Raw genomic sequence first — 15,759 nt, 5'->3', positions numbered from 1 at the left:
AGCAAACATGTGTTAGTGTTTTGGTAGACATGGTGTATTGTTAGTGTATTTTTGTGTTGTGAAAATGAGTGTTTGAGTTTAGTTTACAATGTGTGGTAGGTGTGTTGGTGCATTAAGAGTAAGAGTAACAAGTAACAAGGAAACTTGTTCAATGTATTGAAAAGATTGCCATTAAGTTTGTGAAAAACTGTAAACTAGCCTTACTTTGCCTTCAATTCAAATCAATTATATTAACAGGGAACTTTGCCATCAAATAATAAGTGACTTATCACTGTATTTATAGGCCCAAAGTAGGCTTATTCCGCACACTAGGACTACACCAGACAATGGCTTATTTATTGCTGCTGCAAAATGTTGCAGATTGTTCCCGTAGGAGGGAACACATCTTCCTTGACCATACCGATTTATTTGCAGAGAGCAACGAGTAGGCTACCTGTTGGAATGCTTTAGGCTACAAAGAGCAGTCCTCATGGATATTTGTAACAGTCAACTGATTCTTAGGCTATGTTTTTTTGCTTAAGAATTCAGATTAAAGTTAAACCATTTACTTTTTCACTTCATCAGTTCTCCGCACTTCTCCAGATACAGCGTTCACTGTGTTGTACTTTTTAGTTCAGGAATAAAAGTACTCGTAGACTGATTCGTGTTGAACACCTTGCATGTAACGTTTAATAACCACGGCTCAAAGACACAGATACAGGTACAAACATAATCCCCGACTAACAGACCACTTCTACAATATACTACACACTGCGTTACTGAGTAATTGCATTCCATGCATCGGTTTTATTTACTGCTTTGTATCCACAGCTGATGCTATTAAATATGATTTGTCGTTTGTCGCTAACTTCTTGCAGCTGTACCTCCACTTCAGAATTATTATAACGTTTTTCTGTCTTTTGTCGAGGCCTCCACCGTCTTTACCACGTCGTTTTGACATTTCTCTGAGTGTGCACACGGCCCTGCCATATCATGCCCTTTTATGGGAATTAACGGGACGTTTACCTGTGCTAAATAGGAGCAACGGGGCACAAGCTTTCAACTTAAGAAATATTGGGATTCATCATTCTAAGAACATACCTGCGAACAATTCTGCTTTTTAAGAACACTTCATGAATCAAACTTTCTTAAGAACAGATTAAAGAAATAACTTGGGAAGATTTTGGTGAATGAGGCCCAATGTCTTTAGATTGTCAAATTATAAATTGATCAAATAAAATCATAACAGATTACGTTTAAAGTATATATTTTTAGAATATATTGGGCCCTGTCTGAGGGTCTACAGGGCCCTGACGGTTCACCACTGGTTGTATGTCTTTGTCTATCAATGACACCTTCCTCAGACCGCAGGACAACGAGGAATGGCAGTTGTTCGATGAGTAGCGAGCGTTGGTGTCTACGTTCTTCCTCCAACGTGGCCAGAGGAACCGTGAGAATCCACGTAGCTCCCGGCGCTATCTGGTTTTCTACGTTTTGACAAAAAACTCCCATGCAAATTGTCTCCGCGCTGGCAACAAACTACACTTGACTTGCTGTATTCAGCCGTGTTGGCCAAATAGCAAGATAATTAACTGGGCTAGTGAAAAACACTCAGTGCTAGCTAGCTAGCTTAACACACGGTTAGTTAAACCAGCTTGAGCATATATATTCTTTACTTCTTGTCCGTAGAATTAATGTCTGTGTCTTCGGACAACCTGGTGACCTGGTGCAGCCAGAACAACCTAGAGCTCAATGCTCTCAAGACAGTGGAGATGGTTGTGGACTTCAGAAAGAACACAGCCCCACTCACCCCCATCACCCTGTGTGACTCCCCAGTCAACACTGTGGAGTCTTTCCGCTTCCTGGGCACTATCCTCTCCCAGGACCTCAAGTGGGAACTGAACATCAGCTCCCTCACCAAGGAAGCACAACAGAGGATGTACTTCCTGCGGCAGATGAAGAAATTCAACCTGCCAAAGTTGATGATGGTGCACTTCTACACAGCCATCATTGAGTCCATCCTCACCTCCTCCATCACCATCGGGTACGCTGCTGCCACTGCCAAGGACAAGAGCAGGCTGCAGCGTATCATCCGCTCGGCGGAGAAGGTGATTGGTTGCAATCTGCGAGGCGAGCGAAGAAGATTGTGGCCGACTCCTCCCACCCTGGACACTCCCTGTTTCAGTCACTCCCCTCCGGCAGAAGGTTGCGGTCTATCAGGACCAAAACCTCACGCCCCACAAACAGTTTCTTCCCTTCCGCTGTTGGCCTCCTCAACAAGGCCAAGAGTTCACACTGACTTTAATGATTTCATGTCTTAAAACAATTGCATTTGCACTACTCACAATTTGTGTAATATTTGTATTTTGTACTGTAAATTGGCAACTTATATTTTATTTGATTGTATATTTAATTTTTTATTGTATTACACTTAGTATTGCTAGTTTATGTATCCTTAGTATAGTTAGATACCATATATCTAAATTTAAGATTCCTATATGTTTATTGTATGCACCTTTCTGCCAAAGCAAATTCTTTGTCTGTGCAATCTTTCATGGCAAATAAATCCCATTCTGATTCATTATCTCGCCGATAATAAAACAACAAACAATAATATTATTCACGTTCTCTTCTCTTACACTCACACGCGGACTACAACAACTCTTTCGCCATTCTTTTTCTCGCATTCCTTCCTTCCCCTTCCAATCCTACACTCTCCACCAATCAACAAACAACAGATACGACATCATCACTACAAACTCTTCACAATAAAATATGTACCTTTTTAAATTATTACAGTTTTTCTCAATTGTTTACACACAAATACTCGTACTTGACACACAATGACCACAACATGTAACTCATGCACCAACCCCATGAACCAATTCTGCTAACCTACAAGCACAATTCCTGCTTTACACTCAAACTGCAGTTCTAAAACACACTTTTTTTCCAAACACTACACACAATTCTCTGCATTTAGCACAATTTTCATGAAGAAAATATTTTGTTTTCACAAGGGACACACTGCTATTCAAATACACACACTGACTCATCACATGGACAAACACCTGTCACACAGTTTTACAATTAGCAATCAGAGCTTTAGCATAAAAGGGCAACAGGTGACCTCTTCTGTTTTTGAGCAATGTATGCCAACATTGGAAACAGAGGCAGAGGAGTGAGAGTAAGAGGAGGAGGACGGTAAGGACGAGGATGAGGAAGGCCAAGGACCATAATCTCTAATGAGACCCGAGCTGCTTTGGTTGACCATGTGGTCAACCATGGTCTAACAATGAGGGAGGCTGGGCAAAGAGTACAGCCAAATTTGAGCAGGTACACTGTAGCATCCATCATCCGAGCCTACTGCATATCAATACAGTACTCAATGAGTACAGTAGTACAGTATTGCCTGTGGACTGTTCTGTAGGACTGTAAAAATAAAGTATGTTTCAATTATTTGGAAAATGTATTCCTACTTTGTATTCCTATACAGTATTTACAGTATTTTACAATTTGTTTGGCAGAACTGAAAGATTACCCACACAAGGTGGTCGGGAACGTCTTCTGTCTCCTGAACAGAACTGAAATCATGAACATGGTCCTAGAAAATAACGGAATAACATTACGGCAAATACAAAGTAAAATAATAATAATGTAACTGTATAAACTATACAGTAAATTATTCTGTTGTTTTGTATGTAGACCACTGTATGTGCAACTTTGTGTTGGTTGGGATGTACACTGTCTACATTGTTTTTCAGGGTAAAATACGTAAAATATATTTGTTACCGTGTATTTCTGTGTTCTGAGTATAAAAACAATATTCTCAAATATTTTACAACACACTTATGTATGTACTGTCTGTAAAATTGAACAAAAAAAGTTCTAACTCACTATGATGAATGAAGAAGTGTTTTCCCTTCATCATAGTGTTTTACATTGAGCACATCAGTGTTCAAATGGTTCTTATAAATGTCTATACATATGATGGTTTGTGTTTGTCATTTGAAAACAAAATACAATTTAGAGATTAAATAACATTGTTTTGAATGTTTTTTTTTTATTTGTGTGTAGAGTTCTGAGAGTATGAGGTATGCATTCAGAAAATGTGTGTAACCAATCGAGAAACTGTAAATGTACCATATTGTTTCTAACACAATAACCTTTTTAACTGTTAAACATATCTTTTGAAATATAACATTTTAAACATATTTAACGTTATAAATCGTACAATTTCAAAGAAAATAAACAAATGAAAATACAATGATTGTGAAATTCCCCAAAATCCCACAGGGCTACAGACACCATAGTATTTTCGTGACATTACAGTTTTTCTCAATTGTTAACATACAAAAAGCAAAAATGTTGCAACATTTTCACAACCTTAACTTCATGTACCAATTGCTCGACCCAAGTTGGCACTACTTCACACTCCCTTATCTGCATTAGACTCTGACTTTCCATGTCTACACACTGATGTCAAGTAAAATCTCAAAGTATCAACCTGCAACACACAACTATTCAAATCTCTAAATACTCAGGTCTCGTGAGCAATAGGAGGACAAGAAGGAAGGGAGAGGGGGAGTAGGAGGACAGAGAGAAGGAAGAGGAGGAGGAAGAGTAGGAGGAGGACAAAGATGAAGAGAAGGACAAGGTTAAGGACAAGAAAGAGGAGGAGAAAGACAAGAAGAATAAGAAGGAGGAGGAGAAAGAGAAAGAAGGAGAACGGTCGTCTCTAATGAGATTCGGGCCACTGTGGTAGACCATGTGCTCAACCATGGTTTGAGCATGAGGGAGGCTGGCCAGAGGGTCTAACCAAATCTCAGCCGCTTCACAGTTGCTGCCATCATTAGAACCTTCAGGATGGAGAACAGGTACGTAATTTATTTGCCTTGTGTACTGTAATACTGCATATCAATAGAATATTTGTGCTCACAGTATTTGTATTTTGCAGGACGGAAAGAGAATCACACCATGGAGGAAGAACAAACACTTTCACAGCCCAACAGGAGACTGTAAATATGCTCGTTGAGAACAATGCTATCACACAGGACAAATACAAACTAGGATCCTGGCTGACCATGCTACATTCAGGATCGTCCAGACCGTCAGCCTCTCTACATTGGACCGTATTCTTCACAGGAATGCCATGCGGATGAAACAGGTTTACAGGGTCCCATTCAACCGGAACACAGACCGCATCAAGGAGTGTGGATGAGGCCCTCTGGCCAGACAGGAACCGGAGACATGATGCCTAATTCATTTTTGTGAAGGGAGGGGGTGGGGGGGGGGGGGGTCGAGCAGGCCGGTTTACAGTACAGTACTGTACTGTTCTCTGTGTGTACCAAAATAAAACTGCTTGCTGCATATTTGTGTGCTGTTTTATGTTTGACTATGAAAAAAGTAGGCCTCCACAGACATTTTACAAAAGCAGAAATGGCTCATTCTCCAGAGTCCTTTTCATTCATATGGTATGTTCCATTTCTATAATTGTGTTTTCCATTTTGTACTTCAGTGTGCTGTAAATGCTTGGTAGTGTGCAGACAAATGCTTAGTTGTGTGTACTCAATGAATGGTATGTGTGACAGAGATTTGATGGCAAAGACTCATCTTGCAAAGGGAGTGTCAGGTTTAGCATTTTGTGTGTGAGGGTTTCAGTTTTGTGTGTGCTGTTTTGAGAAAGACGTTATTGTTTGGAAAAACGTGTTATAACAATTGTGAAAAACTGTAACACATCTAAATATGCCTTAATGTTCCTGCAGGACTCCAGGTCATCTTCCCTGAGTACCTGCAAGAGAAGTTTGTTCAATCGGCTCTCAGCTACATTATGTGTAACGGCGAGGGAGAGCATGTGTGCCAGAACAGCCAGTGCATTTGCCAATGCACGGAGGAGTACCCCCAGTGCAACTGTCCTATCACCGACATCCAGATTATGGAGAACACTTTGATTGGGATGGCTGAAACCTGGGCCACCTCTTACAAGGACTTTGAGAAGTCAGGTAATTTAAAGTTTATCTGGCCTACTTAATTGTGTCTTGAGGGATGTAACCATTTCCACGCAAAGAGTCCTTCACAAGTTATATGACATGATCAGTGTTGGGGGTAACGAGATACAAAGTAACGGATTACAGTAACGATATTACTATTATATGTCACAAAGTAAAGTAACGCATTACACTCAAAATATTGATAACTACACTACTTTACTAGACCTCAGGAACGCGCTTTCCTGTGTTACCCAAGCTATTTTTGCCAGTCCGAAAAGTTCTCTTTTAGTGGCGCTTGCATGCTTGCCTGTGTGCTTGCTTGTCTGGGCACCGTTGCCACAGAGACCGATTTGAGTGACGTAGCTGCTGGTGCGTAGAAATTGACATCCCAGGATCACATAATTTATACTAGGTTGGCGTAGAACAGGGGTGGGGAATCTTTTCTCTGCAAAGGGTCATTTGGATATTTATAAAATCATTCGGGGGCCGTACAGAATTATCAACTTAAAAAAGGTGCCTGCTATATTTGGTCAAACATTTAATTAACTCATCCCTAATGTGATGGCTGGAACTGCTTCTCTTAGTGAGGTTTGTGATGTTAGCTGGCACGGATGCAGTGAACATTTCTGGGGGGGTATCATGATTACAGAAAGGGATCGTATTATTTTTTACCATTTTGCACCATTTTTTTGACTGCTTATCGATCCGAGTGTTTATCAGGCGCGGAGCCAGACTTTGTAAACATTCAGGGCTCAAGCTAAACCAACAACGTATTCTGGGTTTGATTTGCTTGAAAGGAATTCCACACTTAATGCGAGTGCGCAGACCGCGCGAGTAGCGAAAAAACGTGTTTACATAAATGTCAAAATGGCGGAAAATCTATATCACCGGAAATTGACGTCATAGGGTGGGTTGAACTCGTCTTGATCCAAGGAATCCAACGTACCTCATTTTTGACAATCAGTCATACGGTTCAAAAGTTGTGTGTGTAAACACAAATCCAATTTTGACCCGTTGGTGGCGCTAGAGTGGTCAAATGGGATACATGAAACTTAGTGTGAATAAAGAAGGGACTGTCCTTAATGAGTGTGCCAAATTTCACAAAAAGTTACCATATGGTTTTAGGGGCTGCCATTGACTCCCATGGTGCTAGAATAACAATAGGTTTCCTCCTTACGGAGGAATCCTAAATAAAGCTGCAGGCAGCAATGGCGGCTTCCTCCTCAACATTACAAACCATTACAAAATTGACACGACATATACATGTATTTCATACATGTACATAACATTTCAAGACAATTGTAGCAATGGCTGATCTTAAGTCATTTTTTGAAATTCTTCACAAATTGTCACTGTAGAGAAAAACCAATGCTGACGACATTAAGGGTAACATGGGAGCGTCTGGGTAGATTGAAGACCAGATGGCTGGCGCTTTCTGAATCCTCCGGAGAGGGCGGGTTGCGCATGCTGGGAGACCGGCGAGCAACAAGTTGCAGTAGTCCAACTTTGAGAGGACAAGTGCTTGGACTAGCAGCTGGGTGGAGTGCTCAGACAGGTATCTCCTGATCTTCCGGATGTTGTAGAGGGTGAATCTACAAGACCGGGAGACTGCGGCAATGTGGGCCGTGAGGGAGAGCTCGTCATCAATGGTAACCCCAAGGTTCCTGGCAGAGGATGAAGGGGTCACCGTCGCAGATCCCAGGGTGATTGACAGATCGAAGAATTAATCTAGATTAATTCCAAGATTAAAGTGTGACCCATATAGGTGGTCCTGTTGGCTTCATCAAATCTGAGGCCATGGTCATCGACCGGAAAAGGGTGGAGTGCCATCTCCGGGTCGGGGAGGAGATCTTGACCCAAGCGGAGGAGTTCAAGTATCTCGGGGTCTTGTTCACGAGTGTGGGAAGAATGCAGCGCGAGATCGACAGGCGGATCGGTGCGGCGTCCGCAGTGATGCAGGCTCTGCATCGGTCCGTTGTGGTGAAGGAGCTGAGTCGAAAGGCGAAGCTCTCTATTTACCAGTCAATCTATGTTCCTACTCTCACCTATGGTCACGAACTATGGGTAGTGACCGAAAGAACGAGATCACAAATACACCTGTAGTGCCACCTATTGTCTCACATGACCCATGTTTGGTATGGTAGTTCCTAATGGTCTGCAGTTTCAACATGCCAAATTTCACAACTTTTGACCATTCTGGTTTAGGGACTGTCATTGACTCCCATGGAACAACCGTAATACTAACAATAACAATAGGGTTCTCCTACCGGAGCAACCCTAATAATAGGTTTCCTCCTACCGGAGGAATCCTAAATATAGCTGCAAGAAGCAATGGCAGATTCCTCCAAAACATTGCGAACCAATTAAAAATTGAAATTTCTTCACAAATTGTCGTGGTATACAAAAATCTGTGCTGCAGACACAGTGATGGGCAAGCTACTTGATATGCGTAGTGAGCTAAGCTACTAGCTACTCTACAATAAATTCAGCTTCACTACACAAGCTACCACGCATAAAAATGTAGCAAGCTAAGTTACAAACATCTGTCAAAAGTAGCTTGATACATTAGTAGCTACTTTCAGTGAAACAAACTGCATGCCAAGTCAATGCAATTTTAGTGATCAACACAATTGTCAGTCAGATAAAGGCTAAAATATGTTTAGATGTATTTATTGAACAATAGCCTAATCCACAATGCTAATACACAATTGTTGTTATCTAGTCAGACTGGCCGCGCAGGCTCTGTGTGAGTGGAGATGAGACGATGACAGCCCTTGCTGTACTCAGCTGTTGTGAGATCGGTTGTAACGTGAACTGCAGAACGGGAAATTTGAGATGCTTTTTCAGTGCTTTGTCAACACAATAATCCACCAACCTTATGTATGAACATCAGAAATGTCCAGGAGAAATTAGCTTTCGAGGACGCTACTGCGCTACTTGATCAATAAAAGAGCTTAGCTACTTAAAAGTTAATTGGTTTTGTAAATAGCGGCGTTACCGCCAAGCTACTGACAAATGTAGTTAAGCTAGTAGCGACGCTACTACCCACCACTGTGCAGACATTAAGGGTTCCATAGACTTTTTTTGTTCCCCATGAGTGATAAGCTGGCCCAAACATTACACGCGGGTGCAGAATTCCGATAAAAACCCGCAGATTTTGATAGCATTGGTCGGAGGCAAAATGTAAATAAACTTCTCAACTCATATTGCGTCTTTATTATTAAACATTAGGAAACACTTATTGACCACAATTACAGCAAGATACAGGGCCAGGGAGTTTTCAGGCGATCTTTATAAGGATGGATCAATACTTTTTTGCAAATTCTGTCAACATTCAATTGACCATATTCGGCATTAAACTGTTGTGGAACATCTTCGGTCGCTTCGACATAAAAACTGGACGGCTAGCGGAATTCCACAGATTTTAAGTCTGAATAACTGCTGAAAAAAAAAGTGTATTACGTTTGGGCCTGGTAAAAAGGCATTTAACCAATGTTCAGAAATGTTTGACGTATGGGGTGGACATGCCATCACTTTTAAAATGTACAATGTTTGTGTGGCCTGTAGCGCCCCTATGGTCAATGGTCTGCCATTTGTGGTGTAACGTGTGGCCTATAATTTCAGTGTGCCAAAATGTGTACAACCTTATACAGACCACCCTGTTCAGAAATCCTTGGATGTGTGTGCATCTCGCCAAGCTTGCGTGTGTGTCAAACGCCTGGATGAGTCAAGCAGCAATGAGGTGGCCAGGCAGGTCAAATGTCCAAGAAAACATTTTAGCATCCTCAGTAGAGGGTTCCGAGTACACGCAGCAAGTTTGGTGTGAATCCATCAAAAATTTGCTGAGATACAACCCCACTTCCTGTTAGGCGGCTTTGCTGCATATTTTGATTGTCTGAACTGGGCAAACAGTTTCGAAAAAAAAAAAAGCAGTTGATAACTTTCGTGAGGCTTGGTCTCAAGATAATCTCTGCCAAATTTGGTGAAGATTGGACACACTATGTAGGAGGAGTAATCCCTTACAAAAAATAAGTATATTAAAGTATACTACAAGTACACTTAAAATGGATAGTACACTTTTAGTTCACTTTTGATATACTTTTAAGTATGCTTTGAAAATAGTTCACTTTTGATGTACTTTTAAGTATACTTTAAAAATAGTTCACTTTCAGAATCAGAAAGGGATTTATTCGCCATGAAAGTTTGCACAGACAAGGAATTTGCTTTGGCAGGAAGGTGCATACAATAAACATATAGGAATCTTAAATGTATATATATGGTCTAACTATACTAAGGATACCTAAACTAGCAATACTAAGTGGAATCAAATAAAATATAAGTTGCAATTTACAGTATACAATACAATATAAAATACAAATATTACACAAATTGTGAAGTAGTGCAAATGCAATTGTTTTAAGACATGAAGTCATTAAAGTCAGTGTGAACTCTTGGCCTTGTTGAGGAGGCAAACAGCGGAAGGGAAGAAACTGTGTGGCGTCAGGTTTTGGTCCTGATAGACCGTAGCCTTCTGCCGGAGGGAAGTGACGGAAACAGGGAGTGTCCAGGGTGGGAGGAGTCGGCCACAATCTTCTTCGCTCGCCTCGCAGATTGCAACCAATCACCTTCTCCGCAGAGCGGATGATACGCTGCAGCCTGCTCTTATCCTTGGCAGTGGCAGCAGCGTACCCGATGGTGATGGAGGAGGTGAGGATGGACTCAATAATGGCTGTGTAGAAGTGCACCATCATCAACTTTGGCAGGTTGAATTTCTTCAGCTGCCGCAGGAAGTACATCCTCTGTTGTGCTTTCTTGGTGAGGGAGCTTATGTTCAGTTCCCACTTGAGGTCCTGGGAGAGGATAGTGCCCAGGAAGCGGAAAGACTCCACAGTGTTGACTGGGGAGTCACATAGGGTGATGGGGGGTGAGTGGGGCTGTGTTCTTCCTGAAGTCCACAACCATCTCCACTGTCTTGAGAGCATTGAGCTCTAGGTTGTTCTGGCTGCACCAGGTCACCAGGTTGTCTGCTTCCCACCTATAATCAGACTCGTCTCCACCAGAGATGAGCCCAATGAGGGTAGTGTTGTCCGCAAACTTCAGGAGTTTGACGGACGGATGACTGGAGTTTCAGCTGTTGGTGTACAGGGAGAAGAGCAGAGGAGAAATGACGCAGCCCTGGGGAGATCCGGTGCTGATGGACTGGGAATCAGAGACTTGTGTTCCCGGCTTAACGCACTGCTTCCTGTCAGACAGGAAGTCTGTGATCCACCTGCAGGTGGAGTCAGGCACGTTCAGCTGGGAGAGCTTGTCCTGAAGCAGGGCGGGTATGATGGTATTAAAGGCAAAGCTGAAGTCCACAAACAGGATCCTGGCGTAAGATGCTGGGGAGTCCAGGTGCTGTAGGGTGAAGTGGAGGGCCATATTAACTGCATCGTCCACAGACCTGTTGGCTCTGTAGGCAAACTGCAGGGGTCCAGTAGAGGGTCTGTGATGGATTTAAGGTGTGCCAGCACCAGGCGCTCAAAAGACTTCATTACCACAGAGGTCAGGGCGACGGGTCTGTAGTCATAATGTCCAGTTGGCCTGGGCTTTTTGGGCACAGGGATGATGGTGGAGGACTTGAGACAGGCTGGCACATGGCATGTCTCCAGGGAGGTGTTGAAGATGTAGGTTAACACCGAACAGTAGGTGGAGAAGCGTTTTTTTGTCGAAAACAAGTTGCTTTGTTGCGTCTTTGTTGAAATCCTTGTTGTTTATCTGCCACCTCTCATCATACGTGTGACCCTCCTACCAGCTGTCACTAGTCAGATGATGCGTGCAGCAGGTGCAGTCACATAATATTATATTAAAGACTGTGTCTAATGCTATATAACCACCTGAAAGAGCAAACTTATCTCTATCATGGTAGGTATTAATTGTGGGGAAAATAGTAGCACTCTATAACAAAATGATATGCTTATCTTATATACACTATAGAAACTATTAAAAAACGATTCCATGAAATGAATAAGTTCTTATTTTCTTTGGTATTTTTGTGATTAGCAATGATGATTGCTGGGTAATATGTATGTTGTTGTGCAATGGCAAGTCTCTATTTGATCATGTGACGAGACGATACGATATAGACAAGGCTCTGGTTTTGTGAATTAATTTCTCCACCACCAAGTGTATAATCCAATGTGAAAAATGATAAAACAAAAAGATTGGAAACAAAAAGATTGGAAACAAAAAGATCCATACAAACTGTATGTACAGTCAAAACTACAATGTACTACTCTAGGTCACTAAACTGTGGCAGTCAGTGCACAGACAACAAACTCACGTTTCTGAATTCGCTAGAGTAGAGCATAAACTAGCTCACAATAAACTTTCTCTCCAAGAAGTTCTCATCACAGACGTCTTTCAAGAAGACGACCTTAGAGAAAACGCCTTTCTGTCGAAGTCGTCAGCGTCGTCGTCGAGTGTTTATGTACCTCCTCCCGGCTTTCCTCACACACAGTGAACGATGGCAGCTAACAGACAAAAGCTGTGTCTACTACCGTGCACTTCGACTTTCAGTGCTTAGGGCGCTTCACTCACAAAACCAGAAGAATTTAGTGCACTGCAAACCGTCCAAAAAAACAGTGTACAACGATGGACACTACTCGCCCTAAACGGGCGCCATCTTGGCTACGTAGCGGAAAAGGAGTAGCCCTTTCGGCAGCTTCTGTGTTTAACGTAAGTGTTCCATTTGAGACAGCACTTATCAGCGACGGAGTGCACTGATTATGTAAGTGCACTGTTTTGCAGGGCACTGTATTGCAGTGTACTTCATAAAGTGCGCGGTAGTAGACACAGCCAAAGACTGTTGATGGAGCTGGAGCTGTTTGACATGGAAGAGGAAGTGCTTTTTAATAGTTTTTTTTATGGATTTTAAACATGGCGGTATTGTGATATAGGGAATGAAACAGGAAACGCGATGTACAGAAATGTGAGATTCCGGAAACGATGTTGTTTGGAAATTATGTCGTAGGGGACCAATCACGGCCAAGGGGTATCCATCGCTGTACAGCACGGCATGGCGGATCGACAGGAATTTCAACGGTGCACGGGAGAGCTCTCCGAGGGCCCCGGAGACGACGGAGAGGACGTTCCAGGGCGTTCCATCTATGTGTAGGCCCTTCCCATGTGTCCGTAATCGTGAAGTACGGAGTACCATATAACGGCCTTAAGCCCTCTCCAGAGAGGAGAGGAGAAGCAGAGTCGTTAGCAGAGAATTTAGTCTCTCCGAGTACAGTCGTTTAGCCTCTCTCACCGCCTTGCTAAACATTTACATTTATTCATTTAGCAGATGCTTTTATCCAAAGCGACTTCCAAGAGAGAGCTTTACAAAGTGCATAGGTCACTGATAATAACAACAAGATAGCCCCAAAGCATTGCGGGTAGCCAAAACAAGCACACATTGTGAACAACCAAAAAATAAGTGTCAAAGGGAAAAACCATAAGAGCATGTAGTTAAGCAAGTTACAATTTAAACAACATGAATCTGTAAGTGCAAGTGTACCTGTAGAAAAAACAAGCAACAGTAAAATAAAATAAAAATATAAGATTAAATAAAAATAAACCTGTTCTTCGACTCCTTGAATCTGTCCTTGTCCCCACTCCTAAACGCGGCATCTTTGTCCAGCCTCAGCCTTCTGAGTTTTGCTGTAAACCAGGGTTTGTCGTTGTTGTAGCTCACCCTGGTGCATGTTGGTATACAGCAGTCCTCACAGAAGCTGATGTATGATGTCACAGCCTCCGTGAGCTCATCCAGACTATTGGTAGCAGTCATGAACATGTCCCAGTCAGTACAGTCCAAGCACGCCCGCAGTTCCTCCATAGCCTCACTGGTCTATTGTTTCGATGTCCTCACAGCAGGCTTACAGCGCTTAAGCTTCTGCCTGTATGCAGGAATCAGGTGGACCATGGCGTGGTCTGAGTGACCCAGTGCTGCTCGGGGAACCGCATGGAATGCTTTACTGAGTAGAGTAGCAGTGATCCAAAGTGTTCTCTTCTCTGGTAGGGCATTTGATGAATTGTCTGTATTTGGGGAGTTCTTGAGTGAGATAGCCTTTGTTAAAGTCGCCTAGCACAATAACCAAGGAATCTGAATTTTCATGCTCCACACTCAATATCTGGTTGGCGAGCACACGTTGAGGCTCGTTGGCGCTAGCCTGAGGGGGCATGTAGACGCCGACCAGGATGAATGAAGCAAATTCACGTGGCGAGTAAAAAGGTTTACAGTTAATAAAAAATGTTTCCAGATCAGGAGAACAGTGCTGTAGAATCACTGTCACATCTTCACACCAGCCATTGTTAATAAAAAAACAAATACCACCTGCTAGCTAGCTGTAGCGCAGAGTCTGGGATCATTTCACTCAGCCATGTCTCCGTAAGGCACAAAACGGAAGATGAACGAAAGTCTCTGTTTTTCCACACCAGTAGCTGAAGTTCGTCCAGTTTGTTGCTCAGCGAATGCACGTTGGAGAAAAATGTCCCCGGTAACGCTGTGCGTTTCTAAGTATACTCAGGGGCGTCAAACTCATTTTCACCGAGGGCCACATCAGCTTTATGGTTGCCCTCAAAGGGCCAGTAACTATCAGAATCAGAAAGGGATTTATTCGCCATGAAAGTTTGCACAGACAAGGAACTTGCTTTGGCAGGAAGGTGCATACAATAAACATAGGAAATCTTAATATTAACAATGATGTAACGATGTAAAAACATTGTGTTTTAGTTATTGGTTTTGTTAACATTTTCGTTAACTGAAGCTGTAACCTGTGAAAGAAAATTCTAGCTGGACTGTGTAGATTGAACATAGTCAAAATGGCGGTGTCAATACAATTTATTTAGACTATACAATTACATAAGATTTAACAAAGTACTTTGTGATCAGTCATTACGAAGGGTGCATTAGTCACAAATCGTTTGCAAGATTGATAAAGAACTATCACACATGCACTGCCTTATATAAACTTTAGATCTATAAAGTTAATCAATCAATGTAGCAAACTCTGTGATTGGCTAACTCAACTTAGTGACAGCTTGAAACAATGCATCTCCATATCAATTGTCTCACTGTTCTTTGATGTTGCATCTCTCTCCAGGGCAGGAGATAATAAAGCCCTAGGAGTTGGCCAGCCAAATGGTCAACTGTCCTTTGTGTGGTCATCTTCGAACAATACTTTTAATTAACATAAACAATGAAACAGGACACAGTCCTTCTAGCCAAAGTTCAGTGCAACTACGTCAATAGGCCCCACTGACTAGGGGACAGAAGGCCATATAAGATGCTTCACCCATTCCCCAGGGCATGCTGCCCACAGAGCCATCAGCACCTCACATTCCTTTGAACTCAACTTAATTATCTTCCCTTCCTGTCTCTTACCAATGAACATAGAAGCTTATAGATTTCATACACATACATCTATGCATATGACCAACATTTCTACCACTGGAGTAATAATTGAAAAAACTAAAAAGCTACTTGAGAAAGAAGCAGACAGAAGGGTTGCATTATGCATTTGAAGGTTATACTGTCTAACTGACTGAAGAACGAAATAACAACGTGAAAAAATAATGGTAACGTGGGTCATTGGCTGGTTTGAATGGTTGTTAACAAGCTTCTGCATAACCAGATAAAGACCCATTCATTTGAATCAGGTGTGTTCGAGCAGGGAAACGTCTAAAACGTGCTGGACAGGGGGTCCCTGAGGACCAGGGTTGAAGACCTCTGCTTTAGAGTATTCAAAGGTATATTCTGAGGTAC

General features: G+C 42.3%; 1 protein-coding gene across 1 annotated transcript in view; it reads left to right on the top strand.

The window, feature by feature from the left end:
* Positions 1 to 15,759, top strand: part of brinp1 (bone morphogenetic protein/retinoic acid inducible neural-specific 1) — a 228,838-nt gene that overhangs the window by 186,544 nt on the left and 26,535 nt on the right. Inside the window, exon 6 of the mRNA XM_047017393.1 lies at positions 5,745 to 5,981. Coding sequence (XP_046873349.1) covers positions 5,745 to 5,981 — 237 coding nt within the window. The remainder of the gene's footprint in view (positions 1 to 5,744; positions 5,982 to 15,759) is intronic.

This window comes from Hypomesus transpacificus, unplaced genomic scaffold, assembly GCF_021917145.1.
Source record: "Hypomesus transpacificus isolate Combined female unplaced genomic scaffold, fHypTra1 scaffold_55, whole genome shotgun sequence".
NCBI lineage: Eukaryota > Metazoa > Chordata > Actinopteri > Osmeriformes > Osmeridae > Hypomesus > Hypomesus transpacificus.
Note: the sequence above shows the minus strand (reverse complement) of the source record. Positions and strands in the feature narration are given on the sequence as shown.